The sequence below is a fragment of the Abramis brama genome, assembly GCF_963993115.1.
Source record: "Abramis brama genome assembly, chromosome: 10".
Taxonomy (NCBI): domain Eukaryota; kingdom Metazoa; phylum Chordata; class Actinopteri; order Cypriniformes; family Leuciscidae; genus Abramis; species Abramis brama.
In genome coordinates, this window is record NC_139972.1 from 25,707,805 (window position 1) to 25,730,899 (window position 23,095).

The 23,095-nt window shown below is 37.9% G+C and overlaps 3 protein-coding genes across 4 annotated transcripts in view; all 3 read right to left on the reverse strand.

Annotated features, from left to right (window-relative positions):
- The window catches only part of pds5b (PDS5 cohesin associated factor B), a 45,999-nt gene extending 36,753 nt beyond the window's left edge, over positions 1 to 9,246 (reverse strand). Inside the window, exon 1 of the mRNA XM_084126992.1 lies at positions 8,943 to 9,246. The gene's annotated coding sequence lies outside the window, so the exon portion shown is untranslated. The remainder of the gene's footprint in view (positions 1 to 8,942) is intronic.
- A 741-nt stretch (positions 9,247 to 9,987) lies between these two features.
- Positions 9,988 to 16,073, reverse strand: n4bp2l2 (NEDD4 binding protein 2-like 2). 2 transcript variants are annotated; one of them, XM_084127191.1, is made up of 7 exons: positions 15,951 to 16,073; positions 15,753 to 15,823; positions 14,659 to 15,638; positions 14,325 to 14,449; positions 11,424 to 11,512; positions 11,124 to 11,200; positions 9,988 to 10,790 (listed from the first exon to the last, which is right to left on the reverse strand). In XM_084127191.1, the coding sequence occupies exons 3-7, from the start codon at positions 15,636 to 15,638 to the stop codon at positions 10,667 to 10,669; spliced, it is 1,395 nt and encodes a 464-aa protein (XP_083983317.1). In that variant the 5' UTR covers positions 15,753 to 15,823; positions 15,951 to 16,073; the 3' UTR covers positions 9,988 to 10,666. The 2 variants fall into 2 exon arrangements, with proteins under 2 accessions (XP_083983317.1, XP_083983316.1); XM_084127190.1 differs by lacking the exon at positions 15,753 to 15,823 and having other exon boundaries at positions 15,951 to 16,066.
- Positions 16,074 to 17,337: 1,264 nt separating this feature from the next.
- Positions 17,338 to 21,203, reverse strand: mmp13b (matrix metallopeptidase 13b). Its single transcript, XM_084125551.1, has 10 exons — positions 20,948 to 21,203; positions 20,623 to 20,861; positions 20,390 to 20,538; positions 20,161 to 20,286; positions 19,430 to 19,585; positions 19,226 to 19,346; positions 18,973 to 19,106; positions 18,405 to 18,564; positions 18,223 to 18,326; positions 17,338 to 18,125 (listed from the first exon to the last, which is right to left on the reverse strand). The coding sequence occupies exons 1-10, from the start codon at positions 21,041 to 21,043 to the stop codon at positions 18,025 to 18,027; spliced, it is 1,386 nt and encodes a 461-aa protein (XP_083981677.1). The 5' UTR covers positions 21,044 to 21,203; the 3' UTR covers positions 17,338 to 18,024.
- Positions 21,204 to 23,095: the final 1,892 nt, after the last annotated feature.

Consider the following 23,095-nt stretch of genomic DNA (forward strand, 5'->3'; position numbering starts at 1 on the left):
ATGTTAACTTTTACAAAGTATTACCCTCCCAGACAACCAATTAATGTGACAGATAGATAGATAGATAGATAGATAGATAGATAGATAGATAGATAGATAGATAGATAGATAGATAGATAGATAGTGTCTGTGTCAATTTTCCCCAACCAACCAACACAACCAATTTTCACACCTATAGATTGTTTGTTTTGTTCCGAAAAAGGGACTAGGCCTAATTTGTTACAATGTTACAGTTTTTTCTTGGTACGGTTCGCTTTCACGAGGCAAACTTTCAAAGCATACCAAAATGTGTTCACGCAAGTCACATGCGAGAACAACTGACTCTTATTGATCAGAGTTTCCTCTGCGTCATCCATCAAGATGATTGACAAGTTCGCTTCCTGAGCTTATTGTGGCTCTATTTGTAATTGTCGAGACACGCAAACACTATATGAATGTAGCCGTCATTGCCGCTGTTAAATTATATACTAAATTCGTATTAATACTACAGCAAATTCAAACAGGCTCTCTCTGGATCTCCCAGCGCTGTCTAGAGGTTAACAGTGTCAAGACACATGCTGACAAAATACGAATGTTATAATGCAGCTAGAGCAGGAATCAAGGCTTTATCGGGACAGCATTCTCACACAGAGAAGCGCAATTACACAACATTTTAAGATGAAGAGGTGCTCTTTTGGTTTTCAACTGTGATAACTAATGTGCTCACTCACAGAATCAGACACTACTGCTATTTATATAGCACATTTCCCGTTATGAATTATAATACCATTTGTTTCGTTGGTCCATTAGGATTGCTTTCACACCTCAAGCAAAACGCCCCAGAGTTCGTTTGTAATCGTTCCAAGACCACCTCATACAAGCGGTGGTTTTGGTGTGGATCCGAGTGTGATTGCCATGTTCACATATGCCTAAACAAACCGAACCAAGGGAGAAAACGCACCAGGTTCCGAAACAAAAGCTCAGGTGTGAAAGCACCCTAAGAGAAAGGTTTTTGGGGGTAGGTCTAATAGTATTCAGAAATACTACAAACACAGTAAAGAAATCAAATGTAAAATAACACTGGATAGTTTTTTTAGTCCTGTATAAATCAACATTTAAAGGTGCTCTAAGCGATGTCACGCGTTTTTAGGCCAAAACATTTTTTGTCACATCCAGGAAACATCTCCTCACTATCCACTAGCTGCCTGTCCCCTGAATACACTGTAAAAAAACACGGTCTCTATAGACAGACCAGGCTCCACAAACGGCAAGAAAAACAAACTGGCCCAGCCTTGGTCACGAAACATAAGCAGTGTTCCAGCCAATAACCGACAAGAATGATTTGGGGGTGGGGTTGGGGGGTTTGTGCACGCTGTTTGTGCATGTCGTCACCGTCATTTGACGAGGCCTGGGGCCATAGTCGCCAAGCATACCAGTAAGTCTGGTATATACAGTCGAGCCGCCGCCAGGCTGTCCACGATGTCCACGAGCACATGGTAAAGTCGTGACCTGCACCACAATCGGCGCGTGTCTAAAGGAACGAGGCAGAAGCTCACGGCTCTGTGCGCATGCCCCCCGTCGCGGAGACCGTTCATCTCTGAGCGCGGATCTCAGCTTGCAGTCCAAGCCATGCAAGTTCACGGCTCATCTGGCTAAAAAAAGAAAGGCTCCAATCACTCCCTCCGGCCTCCTTGGTGATGCTGAGCATTTCTCTGAAGCGCAGAAGCGTGAAGGCTATGAGTCACGAATATTGCCCCATCGCGGTCTCTCTCTTTGTTGGCACCCTGTCCCGGGGGGCGGGCTGCTCAGCCGGATCTTCGCCGTAGGCAGTGGGCAAGACCGGGAATGTAGCGTCACGGACCACGGAAAGTGCCATCCTCGGCTGCCAAGCCTTCGTCCTACGGACCATCCAAAAGGAGGAGAGAGTTTGTTGGAGGCCCCGCCCCCAAGCGCCGTGTTCTGCATTATGTCCCCTCTGTTCCTGTAGGCGACATTTGCAATGTTGTGTGCTGTTTGTGTGAGCTCCACAATAAGAACACATATCCCTTCACACAAAGGGCTGTTTCCTCCTCATACACTCAACACTGTGGCACTCACCCTGCCCCGAGCAGTCCATGCCTATATTGGCCTCCCGATGGAAAAACGCGAGAGTGCCAATGTCCCCCTCCCGTGCATGACACCACTCGTGCCCGATCGGAAGCCAGCCTGGATGGGGCAGGGCTCCAGTCTAAAAATGGCGGCCATAGAACTATATATCATTTTCTAGACACGTTATTCCAGGCGTTTCACCTTGGCTACTGGGGATCATTCAAAACAGGTATTCTCTTCAGTCCAGACGCAGACCACCCTGCGTCAGATGTGGGTCCGTCACTGACTTTGCCTCAAAACCCCCCGGTCTGAGAATGGAAGTGCACAGCCGCTATTTCATTGTGCCCAAGAGGGATGGAGGACTCTGATACTGGACCCGTCTGATACTGGACCCGAGACCCATCAACCGAACACTTCACTAGTGCACGTTCAGGAGGAAAGACTCCTCTTAACGTGAGCTCACTCGTCGAGGTCTATCGCCTCTTCATGGGCCATGTATGCGCGTCTTTAGGATTGTATGTTTTGCAACCGGCTGATCTTCACAGAACAGTACTTTTGGTGAGTGATTATCTCAATTATCTCCTAGTCCTGAGTCTTGACTACGGGTTTGCGCAGTTGTTGCCGCTTCTGCCACTGTGCTTATGTATACTGATGTGTTTATGCAGTTATGTTGCCCTGTATCCTTCAGTGCAACTGGCTATTCTGATCTAACTACGTATCACAGTTGTCGTCGCTATGGCCGCTGATGCTGTGCTTATGTACTGATATGTGTATGCCATTATGTTGCCCTGTAGTCTTCAGTGCAACTGTCTATACTGATCTAACTGCATATATTCACAGTTGTCATCGCTGCGCCCAATGACGCGGTGCCTATGAGTAGTGGTCGACCGATATATCGCCAAGGCCGATATATCGGTCGATATTTGGCATTTTTGAAATATCGGCATTGGCCGATAAGTTTTTCTGATTGGCCGATGTGTTGAAAGCGGGACTTTTATTTTGACAGCGCTCCGGACTTTTATTTTGACGGGCGGCGCTGAGAGAACACCAGCGCCAGAAGAGAACGGCAACGGCAGCTCCTCAGATCAAACAGTGCTCACTCACATTCTCCGTCTTCATTAATTTACGATCTGTCAGTCATATCTAATACTTTGTTAGACAGAACTGGTAAACAAAGTAAGTAAATGGTAACTTATGCGAAGTAAGTAAAGTAAAGCGTTTGCTTTTATATTATTTGTAACAGAAAAGGCAAACAATCAGGCTAAAATACTTTCTCATTTGCCCTCAACATTCAGCAAATGCGCATCTACGTCATTTAAACAAATCTCCAAATATCTAATAAACATTTAAATTCACAAACCTTGCAGATTTAATTGAATCCAACTGTGATATCCTGTGAAGTGTGCATAAAGGCCTCATTATACTTCTGCGTCGGACCTACGCCGGAGCCTATACGCCGTAGGCAACGTGTTGGTTTTAATTTATACTTCTGCGTCGTTGTCCGCCTTGACGCGCACCTAGGGAGCATGTGAAACCCCGAGGGAGGGGTTCTGGCACACCAATCACAGCGTTTGCGTCCGCGTAGAATTGACGCGTTGTTACATTTTTGGAGAGGTGCACGTCAGGGTACGCCGTACGGTACGTGCGCTACACACAGCCTACGACGTAGCTACGGCGGCAGTTCGACGCAGAAGTATAAATAGGCCTTTACTGTCTGCGAGTGACGGTCCGTGCGAAGTGAGTGAATGCGAACAGAAGATCAGCTTCAGGAGACGCGATCGAAAAACTTTAAATCCTTCATTTTAAAATATGCTGATATATAACCAGTTGCCAACTGTGTCATATTCATATCGTTTTCACTGTGCTGTATGTAAAATTAGCGTTACCTTGTCTTTATTTGAAAAAATATGATTACCAGCACGAAATTACCAGAATACTGAGAGCCCTGTTACAGTGTTTACTTTATTTTTATTCACATATTCATATATTTCTAAACAATTACTTTGTGAAAAATACTGTAATAGGATTGCAAATTTAAGAAGTTGCCATCTAAAGTATAAAAGCATGTTTATTTTAAAAATTTGTTTTATAATTTATTTATAATTTATTAAATATTGATTAAAATAAATATATATAAAAATATTGGCTTTATATCGGCCATCGGCCACCCTGCTCTCCAAGATATCGGCATCGGCCATCAAAAAAACAATATCGGTCGACCACTACTTATGAGTTTATGCTGTTATGTTGCCCTGTATTCTTCAGTGCAATGGCTATTCTGATCTAATTACGTATATTCACAGTTGTTGTCGCTACGGCCGCTGACGCTGTGCTTATGTATGATATGTGATTATGCTGTTGTGTTGTTATGCTGCTCAGTATTGCTCAGTACAGCCTAAGATTCTAGGTGATATGCAATTCTGGTGTACTTGAGCTGAGCAGCTCATTGGTCTGGCCCTGCCTATCAGCTGTGAGCACTCCCAGAGGAGTGACGCTATTGGCTGTTGTTCTACTCTGTGATTGGTATAAATGGTGCCAGGATACTGGCGTTGACCCGGTAGTTCCCCCCCGTGTCGGATGTTTGGTGCTTCCTGCAGCACATACTGGAAAATAATGTGAGTGCACCCACGCTGAAGGAATACGTGGCAGTTACGGGCAATCGATCGGAAGGCATGCTCTAGTGGTCAGATTCTCAGGAGAGCGAGGAGATTATGTCCTTCACGGCCGCCTTCAGTGCCGCCGTGGGATCTAGCTCTAGTTTGAGGGCTCATTCTCTCCCGCCTTTCGAGCTCTTGGTTTCGAGTGCTATCAAGGAGCTCTCCCTGAAGAAAAAAAAAAAAAAAAAACCCAGCTCTGGTCCATGCCCTTGCTTCAGCTAAGCGCATTGAAGACTTAAACGTGTTCTCATGGACGGTGATATTATCCGTTTCAGACCGGCAACTGCAGTGTTACTCTCCGGCCGAGGCGGGGCTAGGTGCCTAAAGCACAGGATGTTTCTCTGCCCGCTTATCTGCTGAACTGTCATCAGCGCTGACGCGCAGAGCACTGTTTGCCCTGTCAGGGTTTTGCGGATGTATGTGAATCGCGCAGCCGCCTTCCTTCAGTCAGGCCAGCCTTTCATGTGCTTTGGTCGCTGTACTAAGGGAAAGACGTCAACAATCTCAAAACAGAGACTTTCTCACTGGATTGTGGACGCTGTCGCGCTGGCTTACGCGTGCCAGGGGAAGGTTGTCCCTAGGGCTGGGCGATAAATCGATATTATCGATTAACTCGAATGTGTAGTTTATGTCGATTTGTTTGAATGAAAATCGGTTTTCTCTTTAACATTCGCCGACGCTCCCTCTGGGCTCCCGTAGTTCCGAAAGGGCTCAGCCCTCCCCCCGTGCGTTTGCCACAGAGATACACAAACAACATAGCAAATGACCACGGCAGCACAAGCACACCCGCCAAAAAACAACCTACAATCTTACAAACATTTACAAGCTGAATCCACAGGGCTGCCAACTCTCACTCATTCAACCGTGAGACTCACGCAATTGTCTCTTTTTACACGCTCTCAGTCTCACGCCACACATCCATTTTCTCACGCAGAGAAAAATCGTGAAGCAAAGAGGACACTGACACCGACAGACAAGTACTATTGCAACGAAACAAATTCTCAGCTCTCAGATTCTGTCAATTTAATTACAAAATTCAAACAATAAACACCGTTTTGGCGCTTGTAAATGAGACGTGACAGATCTCTGACAGAGTTCAAACGGCACGTGAACGATCATCTGTTACTCTTTACTAGTTAATAGTAGGCTAAATAAACACAAATGATCAGTAGGTAATTTGAAAGTTAGGTAATACAGTTCAGCTTACCGAAATGAAATAAAATAGGTCGATCAGTGTTTTTCAACCGCGGAAAGAGGTCCATAAAACAGCTGGAGAACAATGTCACGTAGGCTAACGTTACATTCACCTCTGGAAAGCCATTTAATGACCATAACACATTAGTTGGACTTAAATAAGAGGGGAGTATTTTGCTAAATATGATAACTATATTACATATTTATTATATTTGTACCTATATCATTAAAATATTATAATGTTGTTATAAAAAACCTGCATTATATTTATGTTATTTTTAACCTTTAATAATAATACCAACTGACAGGGCTCTGTTTGTTTACAGCTTTAGGTGAGATTTTAATTTTTTACTTAAGACATAGCTTAAACATCTGACAAAGATACTCACAAAGACGGGCATTTGACTGTGTATTTGACTGTTCAAGCCCAGTAAGATAAATACTCGGCTACTCGCACACTGTATGAGCAGCAGCTTTATGTGTATAAAATTATTTTAACAAATTGTATAAAATTATTTTATTTACAATTTAAAACTATTTCTATTTACCCTAACCCTAACACGTGTCATGTTTGTGATTATCATTTGTCATGTAGCCATAGGATGACCAGACTTGCGATTTTTACATAATTTTATTAATTCAGATACAGAAGTAACATGTTTTTTGTGTATACCTTTATTTTGTCAGCAATCAGCATTGAAATCTCAATAGCCTTACTTAATTTTTTTTATTTTTGACGAGCTGCAGAGATTTTCAAGATGCTATATTTTCCTCATCCATGCATTTGAACCAAAACTTTATTATATTATTGAATTGTAGGCTACACATAATACAATTATTATTTATTAACAAGTGTCACTTCGTTAGACTATTTAGATAATTACTTAATCATCAATCAATATTCAGGTGCAGTTGTATTTTTTTAATAGACTGTAGATTGAAAAGTTTACTTTTAAACTAATAATGGGGTAATGGGAATATTATTTTTAAAATGTGAGATAACCATCTATTCCAAATTCATACTCTGTATAAATCTTGCTGCAATTAGCTGTCACTCTCACAACTTAAAAATTTGCATTAGAATAACTCAAATATCAAAGTTGTCACTTAATACAACCCCACATTTTATGAAGACTAAACATAACATTAAGGCAGCATGAACACTTACTTTAAGAAGAAACAACCGTTTTGTTACATTGTAAAGAATGCAATTTGATTTTTTCATCTTCAGATCAAAAAGAATAGCCATTTTAACTTGCAACTTTAAAAAATAAAAGGAACATAAAATTAAGATGTGTAATCATGAACCAAAAATATATTACAAAAATAAGGATGATGTTTGAGAGGTAATGCATCTTTTTCTTACCAAATACCAACAGTAATAAAAAATATATATATAAAGAATTTAATAATATGAATATAATAGGCTAGATTAATTAAATGTACCATTGAACATTACAGAGAAACGGTGCTTGAACACCATGAACACTGATGCTTTACATAAGCTAATTATGTCATGTAACCACATTTATTTACGTTAAGCCCTTTTTTCTATAAAAAAAAGCACTTCCAAACAAATTTTTTGCAATATTTGAAGCACTGATATAGAATTTATGCACTTAAAACTTTAATGGAAACTTGGCTATTGACAGTCAGAACCAGCTGGTATTAGGGGGAGGGGCATTCTCATTCTAGAAAGCATCTGATTGGACAAAAATATATACCAATATTTTGGTTACATTTTTTCCAGGAGAAAAAGACTACATTTAAAACGTGTTATATTAAATTTAAATCCGCTAAAAGACCATTTCAAATGTTTACATTAAAATGAAATCTGTTAAATTTCCATGAAATGGAAGTAGCGATAGATTTACACTCATGCTAAATACAACAACACAAAATTACAATACATGTATTTTTATTCTGCAATAATTGCTAGAATTTTGTGTCAAAAAATATGTATAATGTAATACTACAAATAATGTACACTAACACCATAGACTATTTAAATAAACAGTACGAATAAATTTGTAAAAATGCATAAGTGTTTTCCATTCCCAGTGCGAAGTTATAACAGCATAATTATGCAAGAAATTTATAATGCAAGCTGAAGTGAAAGTAGCTGTCCATTCTAAAGAAGGATCAAGACAGTGCAGGTGTTTCAAACTCCCTGCAAACACCAAACGCATTTCGCAACACCTCTATGCATGCAATTACTAAACAATGCAACACATTTAAAGACACAATTACAGCCTTACAATGATTTTGCATGCAAATAAGAGAGGCTTACACTCTGACAGCAGGTTGGCTTTCTCAGCTGATGTCTTTGTGCTCCTTCACTGCTTTTCTACAGCCACAACCAGAACAAAATACCGTTTTGACCACACATCAGCTGTCATTTCATTCCTTTGACAGTGGTTTATCCCGAGCAAACCCAGATAACAGCCCTAAGGGGGTGTTTACAGGCTAAAATTCATTGCACACCACTACAGATCCTCCGTTACTATCTAGATCCAGTGCATAACAGCGCGTCCGATCTCAACACGCAAAGGACTATATTAACCCATAACAAAAATGAATGCTAACTGCAGTAGTAGAATCTGAAATAGGTTCTGAATCAGATTTAAATAGAGGCTGAAGCGGTTTACGAGCAGCTAAGCTAAGCTAGCAGAGCTAAAACACAAACACACTCATATGCATGTAACGTTACACATACACGAGGCATCAGAAAAGTGCACGGCCCTCTTTTGCAATGAAAACGACCACGATAACACATGTTACACGTAAACCAACAACAACTGCCCTTGCCATTGGGATTTTGAGTTAAGAACGAACAGATTTGGGGGGAAAGACAGTGAGAGTCAGATGTCCTCGCATGGGTTAACAGAAGAATAGACAACCAACCGCCGAAAAGGGAAAAAGCACATACTAAAACAGCCACGAAATGACAATTCCCATTAACGGACTCCAATCGGCGGAGGTCGATTCCACTCGCGAGCGATTTAAATTTAAATAGTCGTTTACCTTTTTGGAAAAAGTGCGCGCTCCACTCGCTTCTCCCACAACTGTGATCCTCCTGTCGGCTTCAAAATGGCGCCAATTTGTCCCTATCTGCACCAGTCAGTGCAGCTCCGCTCAATACAGACCCTTCACTTCCCTCCTCCACTCGAGTTTACTTATTTAAGTGCATGACTGTTTTTTTTTTTTGTGTGTGGTAATATTGCGGTATTGGTTAGGAAAAACAAATAAACTGCTATAACAATAATGTAAATGGTCAGTGCATAAACGAGCGTTTATGTTGAGTCGCTTAGCAGGCTGGAGAGTGTGTGGTGTAACAGCGACATCTATAGGTCACGAGCAGGACGACAGTCAGTCTCCGCCTTCATTCACACACATTTATGACAGCTATGGATGCAATCAATGCAGTGTGCACCAGTGCTGCTATTGTTGACTAAACCCCAAAAAATGTTCCCCGTAATTGAAATAAAGCTGAAATATATATATATATATATATATCAATTTTATAATCAATTTTATATATATATATATCAATTATATATATATACATATATATGTGTGTGTGTGTGTGTGTGTGTGTGTGTGTGTGTGTGTGTGTGTGTGTGTGTGTGTGTGTGTGTGTGTGTGTGATGAATATATATCCATAACTGATACTGTATATAACTAATGAAAAGGACAAAAGCACATAACAAAAAGTCTAAAAACTAAGATTAAAACTGAAAATCTAAAATTGCTAAATACTGTAAAATACACTAGTAAGTGATTCTGCATTGAGTTACTGCCAAGGCCACATTTATAATATTTCGAGGTTTTACCATTTATTTTTCTGAAAGAGGTTTAAATGCTGCTTTGGGAACAGGAAAAAAAGTTTAAAAAAAAAAATATATATATATATATATATATATATATTATGAGTTATAAATAGATCAAATGAGTTTTAGGCTCAAAGCTGTGAGTAAATTAAATTATTTTTTAATCTTTTCATATTTTGAATAACCCCCATTATAAATGCCACATCTTATATTGAGTGGAAAAGCATGCAACAGCAATGTCCCTTGTGCATTCTTTAATTTAAAATGAATTATTGGCATCATATAAGAAAACAGCATTAATTTACAAAAATATCAAGCATTTAAGAAAAAGATATTTTGTTCAGTACATTAGCCATCAACAATGTACAGCACCATAAATTGCAAACCCTGAGATTAGATCAGTGTCTAGTAAGTAGATCGAGCTGCTGGTCTTTGGAAAAATAACAGAGAATGCTTAAAAATACATAGACTGTATGTACTGCTCCAAATTCATCATGTCACTACAGATTTTTTTTTTTTTTATTCTGCCTTGGAATGTATCTGAAAGCTCAGCACGAATTGTATGTGCCAGACTGCGTAAAAGGCAAAGGCTTTATCAGACTCTAATGGTCTTATCTTACCAATGGTCGACACTTATCAATGTGGTGATTTAGACGATTTACATTTCTATATTACAATGGGAAAAACTAGGACGGCAAAGAACATTTTCATATGCACACTAAGCTTAAGTACAGAAGAAAAGTGATACTATTTAAACAGGCATTCTGCATTGTTCTCAAAGTTCATTAAACCATTAAAACCACCACACATTCATTAAAACACCCTTAGCTGCATCAATATTAAAACGAAGAAAATAAACCTATTATATTCTAAAAGACCATATGAAAATGTTTGTCTTTCAATAATAGCGGTTCTCTGTTAATGGCCTTTGTTTTTATGGGGCGGCACCACAGAATTCATCACAATGTTAACGTTCATCGGCCACTCGAAACCATCCAGCATCTTGGCTATTGTTTCTCGAGGGACTCCGTGCTTGTTCCTCCTGTTGATTAAATTAATAGACAGGAAATTACCAGGTTATCCAAGCTCTATTAGACTGCTATACAAAGCCTGTCGTAAATTAAACAAATAAAAGAAAGTAACAATGTCTCTTAATCCAATCAAAGTCAGCTGGTATTATTCACGAGGATTTGAAAGATACTCACTGATCCTAGATTATAAAACATTTTATCCACTTAAACACAACTGAATTCCGAACCTCTGTACCGTAAGCCAAAACTTGATCCAAAGTCAATGGTCTTTCTCATTCAGTGAAAAAGAAAAAGTCACTGTGTTCCTGGTTTGACATGAGAATCAAAGCTATTATCAGACTTACTTTTCTAACTGGGCAGGATCATATTTCCAGCAGGTATCTGGCTCAAAAAAGTCCACTCTGTATCCGTTCTTTAAAGCCTGTGTGAAATAAAGGAAAATAATAAAAATGTGTTACTAAAGAGAATCCTCTTTAAGAATCATAACGTAATGTAATGCAAGATATCTGGATTCAAACATATGGAAATGTTTTTAAAGCGGTTGGTTGCATTTCAGACCATTTCCAGAGTCAGTTTAAAGCATAACTTGTGTTTTACAAAAGTATTTTTCACTCCAATCCCAGGCATTTCTGACACCAACTCACCAAATCAACATAAGGCTTCATCTCCCAGGCTTTAACATTAGTGTTGTCGATGATAACAGGTGAGCGGCCCTCCAACATCACCTGTTCAGCTTAGAAATGACAAAGACATACAAAAAAAAGGTTAAACTTCATGCTCTCTCTCAAAACATTAAATGCTCAAATTTGCGAAAGTTTCCATTCTTAAAATTGTCTGAATAATTTCGTAAACAGACAAATCTTACAAAAATGCCCTGGCCCCCCAAAAAATAAATTATATTTTGCATGAATATTATTATTATTATTTTTTTGCATTGTTACATTATTTTCATGACAATTAAGCTATTTAAATATAGAAATATAAATCCCTGCCTTTTCATAATTCAAATGGCATTATATGTATTTGTATATCATTGATGTTTGATAAATAAATAAAAACACTTATTCAATCTTTATTTAATCTTTGTTTTACTGTAATACAGTAAAAATGACTGTACTGCAAAAGTGAATCACCACTGAAAAGAATTACAAAAATAATAGTCCTAAAACTGATTTACTTTATCTAGTTTATTAAAACTTGATTTATTTATTTTGGGCTGAAATATGGACATATTTTCATAAAAGTTCATCAATTAATGTTAAAGGGGTGGCTGATTATGATTTCACTTTTCTAACTTTAGTTAGTGTGAAATGTTGCCGTTTGAGCATAAACAACATCTGCAAAGTTACAACACTGAAAGTTCAAAGCAAAGGAAGATATTGTAGCAAGTGTAAAGACTGTTTATGTTCAATATCTAGATGCATGTATTTTCTCTCATGTATTATGTGTTCTGGTTGTGTGGGGCTTTAAGGCTTTAAGTTTGGGACTGTGTGAGGCGAGAGCATCGGCCACACAGGTGCTCACGTTAATAAAAGAGCATTAAAACTGTTAAGTGAGTCTATCATTTTCTCCAGTGCTACAATATTTGCTTTTAAAGAAATTGCTTTTTAAGGACTACAACAAACGGCTGGTAGGGACTACGTCGCTTCTTCTTGAGTCTCTCCATCTTTATCTGACTCCGGTTTGAACATAAAAGGCTAAAAGTTTTAGAAATTTTCAGTGCATGTCTGTGTGAGGTAATCGAAGCTCCGCCCTCTGTGCCTGGAGCAGCAGCTCATTTGCATTTAAAGGGTTTTTGCTCACCCTCAAAAAGTGACAATTTGAACATGCTATATAAAAATATCTGTGGGGTATTTTGAGCTAAAACTTCACACACACACTCTGGGGACATCAAAGACTCATTTTACATCTTTTGAAAAGGGCATTTTACCACCCCTTTAAATAAACATGTAATATAATCACATGATAAAAAAAATAAAAAAATAAAAAAAATTATATATATACAGTGAGGAAAATTTTGAACAGTATTTGAACACCCTGCTATTTTGCAAGTTCTCCCACTTAGAAATCATGGAGGGGTCTGAAATTGTCATCATAGGTGCATGTCCACTGTGAGAGACATAATCTAAAAAAAAAAAATCCAGAAATCACAATGTATGATTTTTTAACTATTTATTTGTATGATACAGCTGCAAATAAGTATTTGAACACCTGAGAAAATCAATGTTAATATTTGGTTTTGGCCCACTCCTCCACACAGATCTTCTCTAGATCAGTCAGGTTTCTGGGCTGTCGCTGAGAAACACGGAGTTTGAGCTCCCTCCAAAGATTCTCTATTGGGTTTAGGTCTGGAGACTGGCTAGGCCACGCCAGAACCTTGATATGCTTCTTACAGAGCCACTCCTTGGTTATCCTGGCTGTGTGCTTCGGGTCATTGTCATGTTGGAAGACCCAGCCTCGACCCATCTTCAATGCTCTAACTGAGGGAAGGAGGTTGTTCCCCAAAATCTCACAATACATGGCCCCGGTCATCCTCTCCTTAATACAGTGCAGTCGCCCTGTCCCATGTGCAGAAAAACACCCCCAAAGCATGATGCTACCACCCCCATGCTTCACAGTAGGGATGGTGTTCTTGGGATGGTACTCATCATTCTTCTTCCTCCAAACACGTTTAGTGGAATTATGACCAAAAAGTTCTATTTTGGTCTCATCTGACCACATGACTTTCTCCCATGACTCCTCTGGATCATCCAAATGGTCATTGGCAAACTTAAGACGGGCCTTGACATGTGCTGGTTTAAGCAGGGGAACCTTCCGTGCCATGCATGATTTCAAACCATGACGTCTTAGTGTATTACCAACAGTAACCTTGGAAACGGTGGTCCCAGCTCTTTTCAGGTCATTGACCAGCTCCTCCCGTGTAGTTCTGGGCTGATTTCTCACCTTTCTTAGGATCATTGAGACCCCACGAGGTGAGATCTTGCATGGAGCCCCAGTCCGAGGGAGATTGACAGTCATGTTTAGCTTCTTCCATTTTCTAATGATTGCTCCAACAGTGGACCTTTTTTCACCAAGCTGCTTGGCAATTTCCCCGTAGCCCTTTCCAGCCTTGTGGAGGTGTACAATTTTGTCTCTAGTGTCTTTGGACAGCTCTTTGGTCTTGGCCATGTTAGTAGTTGGATTCTTACTGATTGTATGGGGTGGACAGGTGTCTTTATGCAGCTAACGACCTCAAACAGGTGCATCTGGATAATAAATGGAGTGGAGGTGGACATTTTAAAGGCAGACTAACAGGTCTTTGAGGGTCAGAATTCTAGCTGATAGACAGGTGTTCAAATACTTATTTGCAGCTGTATCATACAAATAAATAGTTAAAAAATCATATATTGTGATTTCTGGATTTTTTTTTTTAGATTATGTCTCTCACAGTGGACATGCACCTACGATGACAATTTCAGACCCCTCCATGATTTCCAAGTGGGAGAACTTGCAAAATAGCAGGGTGTTCAAATACTTATTTTCCTCACTGTATAGGCTTTCCTCACCTCTCTTCTGATTCCAGTCGTGTGCGTCCCCAAGAAGAGCAGAATCAAAAACATATCTGTTGTCTTGGAAAAAGTAGTCATCTGTGCTCAATATTACTCCATTGGGACCAGTGGACAGGAGCTCTCTAAAATACATGCAGTGTAACATTAAAAAAATCAGTTCTCTGCTTACCTAAACTAATCAAAACATATGTTACAATGTTAGCAGAACTTAACAAATCAATACAAGTATTATTTGTAATACGTCTTTAGTATTTAATCAAAAATTTGGCCATTGATTTGGTGTAGAAAAAAAACAATGACGTCTTTTCTCTACATATTTAGTTTTACTCACCTGGCCAAAGTGGATTTTCCAGATCCTGGGACTCCCCTCAACAAAATGAGCTCCAAATGTTGATATTGGTCTTTTTCACGATCGTGCTGCTGCCAGTGTGATAACGGTGTTTCATATCCCTCAGAGAATCTATGATCCTCCTGTGACTGGAAACTGCTACGTTCATGCCATCTGTTTGAAGCTAATGGTGGTCCTTCCCTTGGGCCCCAGCTGTTATTTTTGTTGTTCGTATGAAGACTGTGGAAGTTCTCCTGAGGTCTCATCTCTGGAGGATACATGATTGGACCTCCAGAGGTTGGGGGAGGGAAGAACTGAATCCTCTGGTCTGGAGGAACCCATGGTGGAGGTGGATACCTTGGCTCTGGATGTCCTCTTTCACCAAAGTCATCCGTATTCCATTGTAAGTGAGGTCTCCATCTCTTTGGATCTTTTTGGTTGCGTTCATGTGTATCCGGGTAAGGTCTGTAGGCTCTGCCATGATCAGTTACGACAACAGGACTGTCCTTCCTGTTTGGTAGGTTGCTTTCGGGCTTCCAGGATGCGTCGACCTTATCTACTTCCTCAAGCTCTTTGTAAAATTCACAAAGCTCCTGCTCGATACGAGGTTCAGGGCGACACGCAGGCCCAATAAATGCAGTACTAGTGACACCTAACCTTCTAACGACACGGTTTCTGTCTGTTTGGCTTGTACTCTCAATAGAACATGTGTTAACTTCTTTCACATTAGCGTCTGTTTGCATTTGTGTTGAAGGATCCAGTTTTCCCCCATTTGGATCGACATCCTGTTGTGTCTTGAAATAACTTTCAGCACGTAACGTTAAATAAGCAGATTTAGTGTGGTTAATCGTCTGATTATTGGATGATTTAGACACTGGAGTCACTCTGACATCTGAGTGAATTTGTGTTGTGGTTTTATATGGTTCCTCTACATTTCCACCATTAGGTGGAGAAGTAGATTTACTGGTGTTCACATCTGGCATCTGTGAAGAATAATAAAACTATTAATAAATAAAGACTTCACATAGTAAAGCAATATTGTGTACATTTATAGGTTCACTGATTATACAAAGATTAATAAATCAAAGCAGGCCAACCTTTTAAGCATCAGATCACAGATAACATAAGAATGTATAGACATATCTGTCTGCTTGACAACCATCTTTTACTAAAACAACACAGAAGCAGTTTCGATAGTCAGGTTCATGTTTATGACTATCATAGTCATGACTAAGTATTCTACGAATGATCTTTTCTGAAATCGATAATATTGCGCTGAAAAGCTTTAACGTTACCTGAAGTGTGGAAAAACGTGTAAGCACAAAGGTTAATTAAACGTTTTGGTTATCGACGTATATCTGATAGTACAGTAGAGGGAAGCCAGCCGCCTAGATACACTCAACAACACCACAAAGGGGAAATAAAAAGGTTTCAAAATAAAAGTCGTTAAAAAATAAAATAAAATAAAAAAATATTTAAAATGTACACATGTATGCAAACATATATTGTACCGTTAAAAGGTCTGTTGTTATATTGTTTTTTAATCTTACCCCAAACTTTTCAACGGTAGTGTGTGTGATATAAAATAATATAATATGGCTTATGTTGTAATTTATATTACGGTGCATGTTTCATTGTGGTAGGATTGGTTGGATATTGTCAACAAGAAGTAATTACAAATTTCCCTCAAAGCTGAAGTGTGCTCCTCCAGTTTTACCACAAAATGTGTCAGTCACCACTTCCTCTTCTGTGAAGAAATGTGAAGTTCGAGTCTACACAGCTAGCACTTTTTTGCAGCCTAACTTATTTAATTCATCATTGCCAAAACCATATTTTGTTTTGAAGGATGACCTATACAAAATACACATAAGGAAGTAGAATCTTCAGATCATCCTGTAGACTGCTGGTAAACCGCTGGAACTAAACCAAAACTGCATTTTGAGTAAGTTGAGTCAGTCCCCCTGCAGTCAATCATTTTATCCCCTAAAACTCATCTTTGATCACCAAAATGACACATAAACGTTTTCTCTTGAAAATAAATTTCTTCATGCCATAAAATAGCTTGAATGTAACACACCGCCTTATTTAGTACGGGTTTCTATGAAAATGCAGACTAGACCCGTCTACTCACTCACACCAGCTCAGAGATCCACTCCCTGATCACACGGTGATGTGATTGGTTACAAGTTAGTTTGTGACGTCTAAAACACCAGCGATAAGCTTTAAGCTGTTTGGAGTTAATGTGGTATAATTACAAACGCATGATAAAATATGCTATTTTATCTCTTTTTAATAACGTTTTAAATGCAGAAATACCCATATTTGCTAAACACTGAATATACATACAGAAATGTTGCTAAACTTAAACTTCTCAAATTCAGCTACATTTTTTATAACCACATAACCACCAAAGCGACCATCAAGGAACTGCGTTTTCTTATAAAATCCCCAACTAAGCTCACAACAGGATAGGTTTGGCAGGCTACATCAGGCACATAAGCAAACGTGTGGTCACATGTGGGTTTTAACTGAAATCCCCTGTAAACACTTGAGGCAGCTTGGTAGGAGTAATTCAGAGCAGCCTTTGAGAATGTTTTCAATACATAAATGTCATCTCACTTCCAAAAGCATTTAGTCATAGACAGGGTCAGATGGAAAAGAGAATAAAAACAAAACGTGTGTCCATGAAGGGACTGGCTTTCATGTTTATTAGTCATGACAGAGACAAATGATCCTCTTTGGATTGCAATTTGTGATTACATGCATATTGTTCTTCTTCTTTTTATTTTGTATGAACGAAATGGTATTAGGTGTAATTTACATGTTTTTTGTTTGTTTGTTTGTTTGTTGCTGATTTTACAGTCAGATCACTTCAATTCACACACTACTTCTAATCATTCACTTTAATTCATTTAAATATCCATTATTTATTGTTTATTCACTGTATTCATTTACTTATGCATTCTCTGTACACATAGTCTAAAAATAAATCTGTCCATTAACACTTATGTGACAAATTCATACTAATAACTCAACATGAAAAACAGTTTTCATTTTTCTGTTTATTTTTTAATTTTTTAACAGTGGTATTGTAGAGGGCATAACACATTTACAGTTTTTAGTTCAGTCAATATATATTTCACTTTCTTTGCTCCCAATTGGATGTATATAAAGAATCACACAGAAGTTAATTTTACCAAAATATCCCAGACACGATTCCAGAATCATGGTCTATAAATAAATGAGAAAATAATGGAGACTTTCTACTGATTTACCAGCTCAGTAGTTGAAAACACAGAAAAAGGAATGCTAATTTTCACAGCAGTTGATAACAATTGACAGTTTATGGCACATCCACATTGTAAGTGCTCAACAGTTGAGTATAGAGTTGGCCCTCATGATGCGCATGACTTTCCGTGAGCTGTAACTGTATTCAAACTGAATATGCTCATGGTAGAAATACAAAAATCCTGTTAAAAAAGAGAAACGACAATTAGTTTCATTAAGTCATTCATGCCTTAGAGAATCGGTTCAAATACATTAGTTATGCAACTAATTCACACATACCAAAATGATAAGCAGCGGCATCCACTTCATCTCCAATTCCGGGAAAGTCTTCCTCAATTGATCGTGGGTATCCACTATCCATGGTGCCTGTCTGCTCATCATAACTGGAGAAGAGATGCAGCTTACATTAGCTTTTTAGCATTCGGGTATAGTATTTTTGTCCTCAGAATATTGTAACATACCTCCAGTATTCCTCTTCTACAAAAAGTAGAGTCTTGCCCGTATCTCGGATGTTTACAGCTGCGTCTATTTTGCGGACTGTCTTCGGGAGACCCAGTTTGTGGATGTATTTTGGATAGCCGTCAACAAGATTGTAACCATTGAGAGCCCACATTTTGATACCTGTAATATTTGTCAATCATGAAAACATTAATATGAGTTAGTTTAATCTAACTCAAAACTGCATCTGTAAGTGTGGCAGTGTTGTTATTGTTAATTTTAAAAAGGCTAAAACTATTAAAAATGGTTTCCGTTAATTGAAATAAAGCTGAAATAAAATAAAATATAGATATTAGATGTAAAACCTATAAAAATGTTGCCCTGAAGTACTAAAACTGAACAAAAAATGACTAAAAACAAATTAAAATTAAAATAAAAACTGATACTATACTGACTAAGCTAATTTAAAATATTAATAAATACTGTAATAGTATTTGATAAATAAGGTTTGTAAATAAAACGTTCACAATAAGTTGAGCAAAATAAAGATAAAATAACATGATCATTTGACATTTGAATCTCAAAACTAACCGCTGAATATGATGACAACATCTTTCTCTGGGTTCTCATAGGCAGCATCTACTTTGTTTGGTATGTCAGGCCAGGTGCTTTTAATGAGGGTTTGTTCAGGCTCAGGCATTTGTGTATGTAGCCGCCAGTAAAACCTGCCAACAAAAATATTATCAGGAACCCTATTAGGTTATATAACACAGAGTTTTAAAAATGTGCTAGTGCAGCCAGGGACAGTTATATCAAAACAATGAACTGTGGACTATTTTTGCACCTGTCTTTGAAAATGATTGTCTCTCCACGGAGTTCAGTGACGGCATCAAAACTCAGTTCAGGGTCACACTTGCTTGGAGCGTCGGGTTTGGGCTTGACCCTTCCATGGTTTGGGTTTTCACCTTTGATTAACCCAAAAGTAGGTAGAATCAGGACTATGAAGACTTCTAGAAAAATCTATTGGTCGAAATGGTATATTACTCACCATAGAGAGACTGGATCCCCTTAATGTCATCCTCAGAGAGCGGGTAACCCTCGCCGTAGGAGTACACCGGGTACATCAGTGACCCAGGGTCAGAGGAATGGGCCATACCGAGAGCATGACCAAACTCATGGGCCGCGACCAAGAAGAGATTGAATGCTGCAAAGAACATAGTGAAGATTACTATGATTAGAAATCAAGACTTTTTATATACACTACTGTTCAAAAGTTTAGGGTCAGTACATTTAAAAAAAAACTATCAATTAATACTTTTATTCAGCAAGGATGGATTTAATTGATCAAAAGTGACAGTAAAGACATTTATAATGTTACACAAATATTCTGTTTAAATAAATGCAGGTTTTTTAAACTTTCTAGAATCAAAGAATTTCCACTAATGTTTCAAGAAGGTTTCCACTAAAATATTAAGCAGCACAACTGTTTTCAACATTGATAATAATGCTTCATGAGCATCAAATCATCATATTAGAATGATTTCTGAAGGATCATGTGACACTGAAGACTGGAGTAATGATGCTGAAAATACAGCTTTGACATCAAAGGAATAAAATATATTAAAATAGACAACAGTTAAAATGTAATAATATTTTCACTGTATTTTTGATCAAATAAAAGCTGCATTGTTGAGCATAACAGACATTTAAAAAATAGAACCGAACCCAAACTTTTGAAAAGTGGTGTAGCTACTGCATAAATGTGGTATTTGTTTGTACCATGAAAGTCTTTGGTCCATGTTTCGTCCTCATCAAAGTGTGTATCACCACCGATGCCATTTCCAGGGGGGTAAGCATGAGCAAGAAGCCCCTCTGGTCCATCAAACGGGTTGAAGTCTCCATGTTCTGTCATTTGCATTCGAAAAAAGAATGGAAATTGATAGAAATAAACAGGAAGAAATAGCCTTCATTTAATTCCCACTTCAACGAATAATAAAAATGGTGGTACCTTTTGCTCCAAAGCTGATCATTATGTCAGCATTTCCCACGTGCAGTTTCTTAAACCTCAGTGGAGTCACACGGCTCCAGACGTTTAAAGCATTTCGGATGGCTCTGTCCACATCCGCCTTCTTCAGGTCAGGAGTGTAATTCAGAATCCTGAAAGTGAATAAAACATATTTTGAAAATCAAACTGCCACTTTTCTTTTATCGTATTCAATTATTTAATTGACAAACACAAACCTGAAGGTCACATCTGTGGTTTTCCATTTGAGGTCATTTGGAAAGTGATTATATTCGGCCACATCTGGAACTCCGCAGCGAGCCATTTCCATTATCTCCAAAGTGTCGTCGTCCAGCTTTCCCGTAACGTCCAACCTAAAAAACTCTTGCATCTCTTGAATTTTCTTGTGCATGACATCGGATGCTTTTCCTTCTCCATGTAGACCAGCCGGCATGCCATAGAACCTTCGAAGATATTTCTAAAAAAATAAAATCAATGAATACAATTTAAAGAACAGAAAATGAAGAAGCAAAGATTCATCCCACAGAAAAATGCTCTCCCTACCTCAGCTAATAACACCTCGTCTTTCTCCTCACTTGAAATAGGTTTTGCTAAAGCGTGTGCAGCGATCACCAGCAATACCACAGCTGTGAGCTCCATGTTGACCGGATGATGTTCTGCTCGGTCTGACAGGGTTCTTTATAGTGCTCGCTCCTATCAAAAATTGTTTGTGAATCATGTAAAAAGTACCTTGGCCAATCCACCACTTCCTCCACAGCAGAATGTGGTTAAAAACTGCCTTTAGGACACCTGAGTGAGCAATGATATCACTGCTCCGGTGCTACTTTTAGCTTCAAGTGATTTGTTGACTCATTTTGGTAACGGACATGAGTAATGAAAGGTTATGAACTCGTGTTAGTGCTTCTTGTTTTGATTGTTTTTTTTGTGATTTTAGGGTTTTAGAAGCCCCAATAGTACATACCTCTCAGACTTTATTAAAAAAATACACAAGAAATCTATTTTAAGGCCTAAATGATGGCAAATCATTATGCCAACTTCATTTCAAGAGAACTATTAATATTTCCAGACTGCTGGAAAGGATTGTGAATCATAGCCATTCAGTTTTGACTAAGAGCTGGCATATGACTTCAAAACCTGTAGATGATAAGACAGCTAGTCTAAAGACACCAAAGGATGCAGTCAACATCATTCTACACAATTCCCAATAAATTAAATTAATCAAAAGCGACATTAAAGACATGTATAAAATTCCAAATATTTATTTTTCTAAATAAATACTGATCTTATATCCATTTATATCCACAAAAGTACACTGTAAAAAAATAAATGATAATAATAAGTTGCTGCTTTAAATTTTTAAGTACAATAAACTTGGATGTTTAAGTCATTTCAACTTGAATTACATTAAACTGACTAAAAAATTGAAATTGAAAATTGCTTAACTTATTTTGATGAGTTAAAGCAATGTAAAAACATGTCATAACATTGATCATACTTTTTTTTACAGTGTATTAAGCAGCATAACATTGATAATACTAACAATTGTTTCTTGAGCATCAAATCATCATGTCAGAATGATTTCTGAAGGATCATGTGACACTGCAGACTGGAGTAATGATGCTGAAAATACAGCTTTTGCCATCATAGCAATAAATGACATTTTAAAATTTATTCAAATAGAAAACAGCTATTTTAAATTGTTATAATATTTCACTGTTTTTAAAATAAATGTTGACTTGGTGAGCACAAGAGACTTTCAAAAACATTTAAAAATCATACTGACCCCAAACTGAAAAACAAAATGCTCTGCATGTTTTGCACAGCTGTTATAGGGGCTTTTTTCCAGCTTTGCAGCATCATCACATGAAAAACACTCAATATGTTTGTTGAACCCATAGGACACTGTTGTGAATGACTGTTAATAATAGATTGACTATTTTTTCATATTTCCATTTGTTTGTCTCTAATTTTGTTTTAAGAAAAAAAATAGTATTAAGATATATTATTAAGTCCAAAGTTTCAAAGAGCAAAATATTTCCAGGGCTGCAAGCGTGGGCATGTCCTGTTAATGGCAGCTGTCTCCCATATAACGCAGTGTAATGGAGTGACAGAATTCTTGAAATGTGACTTTGCAACTCCACACCTCTGTAAAGTACACACATTATTAAGCAGACAAGTGTTTCTAATAACACAGATTTACTTGAGGTTTGTTTAGAAAATCGCTGCTCAAAAGCACTTGGTACACATACATTTGAGACATAATGACGCACAGAAAACGGTTTTACAGCACAATATACTTCATGTAATTTTCGCAATTATAGGTGATTAGGGCGGTATGTAAAAATGAGCACTGTGGGCATTTTATCATCTGATGTATTGTCTGCCAGTTACGTGAGAGAACAATATTAGGCAACAGTGGAAACATAAAATACACACACACACACACACACACACACATATACATATATATAATTGACAATAATTGACATAATTATAAAGTGTGCACTATTTTCTGTGCAAAATTCATATATATATATATATATATATATATATATATATATATATATATATATATATATATATATATATATATATATATATATTCAATTTTTGTGATAATAAATATATATTGTTTGTGATTTTCTTCAAAATGAGCAATTAAATCTTTTAGAAGACCATGATGTCTCAAAT